Genomic DNA, 8,078 nt, shown 5'->3' on the forward strand with positions numbered 1-8,078 from the left:
ATACTTCCTGCATACTTGGGCAAAACCTTTTTTGATATTCTAATAAAGTTTTCTTATTACTTATATATATATATATATATATATATATATATAAATTGATTTGATTTCAATTGGATCCTGCTAGTTCTGAATAAATATGGTAATTTTACATATCGGCATTTGATTCATTGAATCATATATCTATACTCAGATGAAATAAAATAAATAAATAAAAACTGTGAGTCAGTGACCAATTTGTTCTCACTTGCTCTCATTTTTGTTGCAACAACAATACTTACGTTTGCTTTTTCATAGTGGCAGAGGATCCAAATAGAGGCAACAATACCGTATAAAATCTTTTCTGCCTTTATTCTATACATCATTGCATGTACACATCATTGTTAGATGTATTGGATCTATCTATTGTGTGCGGATTTTTTTGAAGTTCATAGTTGTCATGCGTATTAGTAGTGCCATTGGATCAATCTTTTATGCACTGTCCATTCGGGGTTTGGAATAATAATCTTCACCTTTGAAGAGCCAAATCTTGTTATATATTCTCAGATTTCCCCCCTTATTTTATTCTTTTTTTCTTCTTTGAGGATTAGCATGATATTGATTTTGGGATTGGAGAAGGTGATATAGTCTTTCCCTTTTGTTTCATGTTTTTATACTTTAAATATATATATACCTTTGAAGTACTTGAATCTAATCCAGATATTATAAAGATTCGTGATTCTTGTGTTCTATATTGGCATTGCAGGAGGAAACTAATTGACAAGCTTAACTGTTAGCTTCTTCAATCAAGTAAGTGTTTACTAAGGTTTGTACCAAAAAAAAAAAAAAAAAAAATTGGATCTTAAACGTAATAGTATGATTACAAATACTATGTGATATATATGGTATGATGAACATGGGTGGTTGTCTGAATTGGAGCAAGCAAGTGGTTTGCATGGAGATGGGATTATAAGGGTGGTTTATTATAATATTGGGAGTGTTTCTTGGTTTTTTGTATTTTTTTATCATTTGTTGCTTGATGTGTTTGTTGTACTATATCATAATAATGAATCCTTTTGTTTGATTTGAGATATAGTTGGGGGGTTGTTTGAATTGGAGCAAGGTGGCTTAGATGGAGTATAATGTTTGTCCACTATGACATGATGTAATATATCATTACACTTAATAGGAAAGGGTCATCTTCCTATGAACTAAAAGAAAGTGAGAATGAAAATTGCAATGATAGTTATGTTTTATTTTTACAATGGCATGTTGTAGATTTAATTTAATTTACTGTACATTCAGATGGACAAGAGCTGGATGAATAAAAAAAGGTTCTCAAGAGAGTACGGACAAGGGGTTAAGGATTTTATCCAGTTTGTTACAAAAAGTAAATCTAGTGATAGGAAAATTCCATGTACATGTAAAAGGTGTTCGAATTTATATTTATTTGAACCAAGAGTTGTGCATGATCACTTAGTGATCACCAATGGAATTTGTCTCGGTTATGATCCTTGGTATTGTCATGGGGAGTCTAAATTTGTTGCCACATCTAGTAGAGCTAGAATAGTGAAGTAGGAGTAGAAGATCTGAACGGTGAATGTGATGATTTATGCATGAAGTGCTCCCCGCGCATAGTTGATTAATGGATGAATTTGATTATGCAAATGATCTGGAATAAACAGTTGGGGAAGGTTCATATGTGCAGCACCGTGAAGAAGAACCTAATGAAGATGCTAAAAAATGTTATGACTTACTCAAAGATGCTGAGCAACCTTTGTATGAAGGCTGCACGAATTTCAGAAAGTTGTCAGCTATTGTCAACTTATACCACTTGAAATGTCCTGATGGATGTAGCAGCAGTAAACTACAGGCAACTGGAGGTAGTGAGGAGCAGCAGGGAACTATGGAGCAAGCACAAGTCTTTGTTTTTCTTCATACTATTATACCTGCATTCTGGAACCTTTTTTCTTTTGTTTGGGAAAACGAATGAAAATTGTGTAAATTCGAGGCATTATGTGCTCCCAATTTCTACATACTTTGAATTCTATGTTTTTTCATCTGTGTTGTTCTTTAGTTCCCTTCCTGCTGCACATGGCAAAGATTGTTATGACCAAAAGCAATAGGAACCTTTATTTATTTATTTTAGAATCAAGAGGAAAAGGAACTTAAGGATAAGGCTGAGGAAGTGATATTTCTATATCATACTTTCAATAGATATAAATTTTTTTAGATAGAAGTATTATTCAAAAACAAGAGACTTTTGCAACTTTATTTCTCCATGGCTAACGTCATCATTAATAAACTAGGATGTTTCATTTTTTTTTTTTTTTTTTTTTTTTTTTTTTTTTTTTGTTTGCTTTATTTTACGTGTTAAGTGATAGATTTGTTGATGGAATAAGGATTGGGACTATTAAAAAAAAAGGGTTGATTAGGGGGAAAGGAACAATATAAACCATTGAGGTTATAAGGAGTACTAAATATTTCTCTCTGTTTTTTTTTTTTTTTTAATTCAAAAATTTATATTTTTCGGAGCTATAATTTTTTTTTTCCTTTTGAATTTCAAGCTTATTTAAGGTTTAGTGAATCGTTACTGGGATGGTGATATAATTGATGATCCATTTCTTGAAAATCACCCTATTAGGTTTTGTTACTTGATTTTTTATTTAGTTATTTTCTATATTAATTAATATCAGTACCTATTGTTGTTCATTTCATACGTCTCATATCATTCATAAGGTTAAGTGCACAAATAGTCCTCAACCTTTGTCCCAACTTTCAAAAAGGTCCCTACTAAATCAACATGAGGATGAATGCCATATTTCAAATCATTTTTTTTTCTTTTTTGATAGTAATTATTCTTATATAAATTTCTTTTGTATAATGATGCATTATTTATTGACCCACAAACAAGTAGGAATAGCATATTATAGCAAGCTCATTGTACCTCTCTGGAAAAAAAAAATTGAACTTCAATGCAAACTAAGTTTCCGACCTCCATTATAGGGTTCTCTTTAGTGTCTGCTGGAGTTGCATGGGTGTTAGAGCACTGAACAGGATGCAAACTAAGATTGAAAGGGGACAATTCCAACTAAGATTAATCACATGCATCAAGATCCTTTCTTCAAATATTGATGGTGTTTCATTAAAGACAATTTATTACTTCTAATTGGGTCTAGTCAGACAAGTTCTCTGGGGTGCTACTCTTCAAATTTGCTTCATTTCTCATCCGATTTGACACCCTGAGCTTGATAAAAATATTTCCAGTTAAAGTCATCAAAGTTGATGCGCCTAAGGCACATTTTTTCCATATTTCCTGCACTGCTTCCAGCTTTATTTAGCCCAGCAAGGTGCTTTTGTTTGGCACCATTCTCAATCTGCCTCTGGTACTGCAAATGCTCTTCAAGCATTCTTTGCTCCCTCTCCTGTTCAGGCGTAAGTTTCCATCCCTCTTGCTCCAACTCAACAATGGGTACAGGACCAACAATCTCAGGATTAGGAGGATCATCTCTGCCTTGTGCAGCCGTAAAGAAACTGAAGCACAGCACAGGTGAACACACAATGACCTTTATTCACATATGACTACAAATTTACACAATTTACATGTGTTTTAGTCCATGCAAATGTGAAAGTATGAACAAAAACAAAGACTTACATTTGCACCACATTTTCCTGCTGCTCCTTGCCACATCCAGTTGCCTACAATAAGCAAATTGCATGTTTTGGAGACATTAGTTTGCACGATAGATTCTCTATATTTTGTGGGAACTAGGAACTTTCTGCAGATCTTATATCTGTCTTTCTTTTTATTTCAAAAAGGTATGATATTAGCTGCATTCTTGTCTCTGGTTTCTTAATTTACTAGTCATATCCAATTATTCCATTCCTTATTAACGAAAAATGATATTAAATGTTGTTACACTTCTCTGCAAAGTTTATGTGCAATTGACTAGCTGTTCTGACAATCTCTTTCAGTAAGTGCCTGCAATCAATGTCTGTTGTATCTCAAATGTATTAGACTGCTCATTTTCTTACTCTTTCAGAGTTCAGATCCTTAAATACTACTATTCTAATAAACTTGATCCTCATTTTCCTAACTTGGATTCCTCTTAAATTCCCTTTGCTTTTACACTCTTCTGGTTTTGTTTTGCCTTTTAACTCTAGTTCATCCTTAAGCCTTAAGCATTCAATTCAAGTATATTTGTTTAATCTGTCATCTTATGTTAATATTTAACATGTTTACCACTTTTAGTTCCTGCCCATTATGTATTTATTCCTGTGAATTTACACCTTGAGCTTTAGACAACTGTAACTACCATAAAAAAGAAAGAGAAGAATAACTAAGACCTTTTGTTCCTCTGCCTTTCTGTGATCCTTTTTCTTCTTTTTATCCTTGGATTTTCCCTGTCTTTGTCTTGCCCTACCACCTCCTTTGTCAGGGCCCTTCTTGTCACTAAGATCAAGTTCTGACAACAATGCTTCTGTTGCAGCCTTAGACTTCTCTTCAGCATCTTTGTAAGCCAGATCCTCCAGGCGTGCCTATGAAAGAAAAATATTATTTCAAAAGCATAAAATCATAGACAGGAAAGAAAGTAACTTCATAAAAACTTTCAAAACTTTCAACAAAACAGCAAAGAGAATCCAACACAAACCCGCATGAATGACTTCAGCAGGGGCACCATATATGATCGTAGTCATAAGCAGTTACTGACTCAATTTTCTTCCCAGTCTGCTGCATTGCAATGGTAGCCGTCCTGACAATAGCATCAAATTTGTAAAGCTGCAACAACAAACAACTGAGATTTTATCATCCTATGGAATATAACAGTTCATCAAGCAACATATTTAATATTACAATAAACAACTTGAAAAATTTCACATGTTCATTAATTTGGCTATAGCATACCTTTTCAGCCATCTTATTAATCTGATTCATGATCACGAAACTTATTTCATTGTCCTCAACTTGTTCTTCTCCCAAAATATCGAATATCATATCTGACTCAAAATTATAACCATTTGTGCTCTTAATCTCCCTCTGTCTCTTTAACAAGAGAGACATGTAACTCAATGGTTTGTCCCCTGCAAACTCTTCTCTTCTCTTATCTTCTTTAACACATATACTCTCTAAATTCTGCCACAGCATAATGTCTCTCAAACACTCAAATTTTTTCTTACAAATGCTCTGTATCAGGTGAAATTCAGCCCGATAGATCTTGAAAAACTTCATCGCTTGACTTTCACTAATTTCTCTAAAATTTGCCCATTGCTTTAATTGCTCCCCAATATTAGTACCACCCTTCAATAACCAATCCACAATAGCATCTTTTGATACGATTTCTTCATCATTTAATTTGATTTCTTCAACAAAACTAGAAGTAACAGCAGCTCCGTCATTCGGCACTACAAGCTCTCCCCTCAACATTCTCTTGTCGAAGACTACACAAGAGAAGTCCTCATTGAAAACAATCTTCTCATAATTTGCAACACAAGGCTCGCCTACAGCCTCATCGTTTGAAACACTCTGTAGCCCGTACAAATTGTTGAGATAATCCAAGAACTCAAACACTCTTCTTGACATATCTTCTTCCGTTATTTTCTTGGCGGGTCTCCTTTCACCGAATTCAATGGCGTTGTGGTCCAAATCAAATACTTCTTGCGTGATGGATAGTAACTTCTTAGATAAAGACCCTAAATGGGCACGCTTTATATGCTCCACATTCAATTTGGCATCGAAAAACCTCAGGCCACAACAATAACACATTGAAAACTTCCACTTCTTTGCAACCTTCACATACTCCACCGTGTCCATCACCGTTTCGAATCTCGCTCCGCGAAGTGAAACCAAAGCAAAGTAATCCTTCCAGCTTCGCATCCCCCGGCAATTCGTACTCGATTTTTTGGTACCACAGAGACAAGATGATGGAAGAAGACTCGGGCCCACCCAATAGAGAACTGTACGCACTGCTCAACATATCACCGGAGGCCTCCGACGAAGAAATCTGGAAAGCCTATCGCCAATGGGCCCAAATATATCACCCCGACAAATACCAGGAACTCCATGTATGTTACAAACATCAGTTTTAACATTGATTGATTGATTGGTTTCTTTTAACTGAGTTGGAGTGATATTAGTGATTGAAATGCAATGTTGGCTCTAATGGGTGATATAGTGTGTAGTTTGATTTTAGTTTTGTCAGTTCGATGATTTAATATTCTTATCTAAATGCAGTATAAGGTCTTCTATTCGTATCCTCAACAACTCTTTCTTTAGCTCCATACTCATGGAGTCTTTCCAATAAGCCTTGACTCGTGTAGTTACCGTGCTGACAACGTTCAACTCGTGTTTCTTGAGCTTTCTTTTATCATAGTCTGGTGTTTCAAAGTTCTTCCTCGCTGTAATAGCTCTCTTTTCAATCTCTTTCTTTCTGCCTTGTAGTTCTTGGATCTTATTCTTTATGTATGCCAAATATTTATCAAAGATGAGATTCTCCCTTTGCGCTTTGAGTGTTCTGCGTCGCTTTCTGAGGATTTCAATTTGATACTCTTTGGGAAACTCCGAGTCATCTCCTTCGACAGGGTCGGTGGTGTTTTCTTCGTCCACGAAGACTTTCTGGCGTGCATAGCTAATGGCTTCACGGACTGAATCAAGGTCGTATTCGGCTAATTTAGAGAGTACAGAGGCGCGGGCAGCCTCGGAGTTCGGGGGCCGGGAAAGGTTGGACTCGATGAGATACAAAGCTTCAGTGTTGCTCCGGATGGGTTGATTGAATTCTTGGGGGTTGGTGGATGATTGATCGTTATCATTGGAGGGAGAGGTGGGTGCATCTCTTCTGCTCATTTTGGAGGGAAATGGAGAGAATAGAGAAAAAAGAGTTGTTTTGAATTGTAGAATATTGACTGAGTTGGGTTGGCAAGGGGAAAAATTGGAACATGTAAATTAATATTCTAACAAAATAAATCCTTTTACAAGAGAAAGTTTGTAGATACAAAAACATTTTATAAAATGTTTCACACCCGGCTAAGCTGGCAAATTGTTAACGGTAGCTTAAAAAAATAATGTTAGTGGTCAATCCAAGTAAGAACAAGTAAAAACTTGTTAACTCAATTATTGTAAAAATATTTTAAAATTTCTTATGTTTGTTTGTAGTATTGCTCTTTTACAATCAAAGATAAGTCCACAAATTTCCAAATTCTAGGTGCTTAGCTAGTCCACATTTTTTAGAGTGAAGAGCTGATTTCAAGTGCCTGGGAAGTGCTGCAGTCGAGGACTCTCATGTATTAGTTGTGCCAATGTAGTAAGAAGTGTCAGGTGGAATTAGTGGGTTTGAGTTGGAATTCCCTTTCGCATGATCCCTCGTTAAATTAAGGAGGGACTTCACCTGGATCTAGTGACTTGATCAGTTGTGATTTTGCTAATTGTAATGTCCACTTTTGGCTATATGTAATGAGTTTTGATCACTTGAGACCCTACACCCAAGCTCCGCTCATCAAGGAGAAGATTTCAATTTTTAAAGTTGTAAAAGTTTAAGCAAAGATGTTAATCTCTAGATATTGATCCTTTGGCGGTGATGGCTAGAAACACTGGGGGTGTGGGGCAAAATTTATCTGTGATACACATATTTACACACATCATGTGAATATATAATATTTGTTATGTCCACTAGCAAGAGGAGTTGTTGTATTCACGAGGCAGAGGAGTTGTTGAGTAGGATTGTGTTAGGATTGTTTTATTTTTTTATTTGAATTTGTTTTAGGATAATAATAGCAATCTGAATTGTTATCGGATTGAAGTATTAAGTTTGGCTAGGAATAGTGTTTATCCTTATCTAGGTGTTGAGTGGTTTAGGGATGTTGGAGTTGTTTTATTTTGTAAAGCTATTTATATAGCTTCACGGCATATCAATAAAGAACAATCAAAATATTATACAGCAATTTGCTATTGGGAGGTCTGGTTTTTCCTCAAATTAAAACCATATTTACCCTTTTAATCAGGTCTGTTACAACAAAGAATCACCATAGCTCCTCGCGCAAACGTGGTGGAAACCGTGGTCGAGGTGGTCGTAACAACTTGGTATCAGAACCGGTCATGGATGAATCAC

The 8,078-nt window shown here is 35.4% G+C and overlaps 1 protein-coding gene across 1 annotated transcript; it reads right to left on the reverse strand.

Annotated features, from left to right (window-relative positions):
• Positions 1-2,979: 2,979 nt before the first annotated feature.
• Positions 2,980-4,661, reverse strand: LOC115993077. The gene is made up of 4 exons (XM_031117359.1): positions 4,629-4,661; positions 4,324-4,515; positions 3,632-3,675; positions 2,980-3,510 (listed from the first exon to the last, which is right to left on the reverse strand). Exons 1-4 carry the CDS (start codon positions 4,656-4,658, stop codon positions 3,195-3,197), a joined length of 582 nt encoding a protein of 193 aa, XP_030973219.1. The 5' UTR covers positions 4,659-4,661; the 3' UTR covers positions 2,980-3,194.
• Between the last annotated feature and the right edge of the window lie 3,417 nt (positions 4,662-8,078).

This window comes from Quercus lobata, chromosome 5, assembly GCF_001633185.2.
Source record: "Quercus lobata isolate SW786 chromosome 5, ValleyOak3.0 Primary Assembly, whole genome shotgun sequence".
Lineage (NCBI taxonomy): Eukaryota > Viridiplantae > Streptophyta > Magnoliopsida > Fagales > Fagaceae > Quercus > Quercus lobata.

What these genes read in the sequence shown, in the direction of transcription:
- LOC115993077 (XM_031117359.1), bottom strand. Translation starts at nt 4,658, where the DNA reads ATGGTGCCCCTGCTGAAGTCATTCATGCGG. An exon ending in TGCTGAAGTCATTCATGCGG is followed by an intron (nt 4,516 to 4,628) that starts GTTTGTGTTGGA and finishes TTTCTTTCATAG; the next exon opens with GCACGCCTGGAGGATCTGGC. An exon ending in CAGGAAAATGTGGTGCAAAT is followed by an intron (nt 3,511 to 3,631) that starts GTAAGTCTTTGT and finishes GCTGTGCTTCAG; the next exon opens with TTTCTTTACGGCTGCACAAG.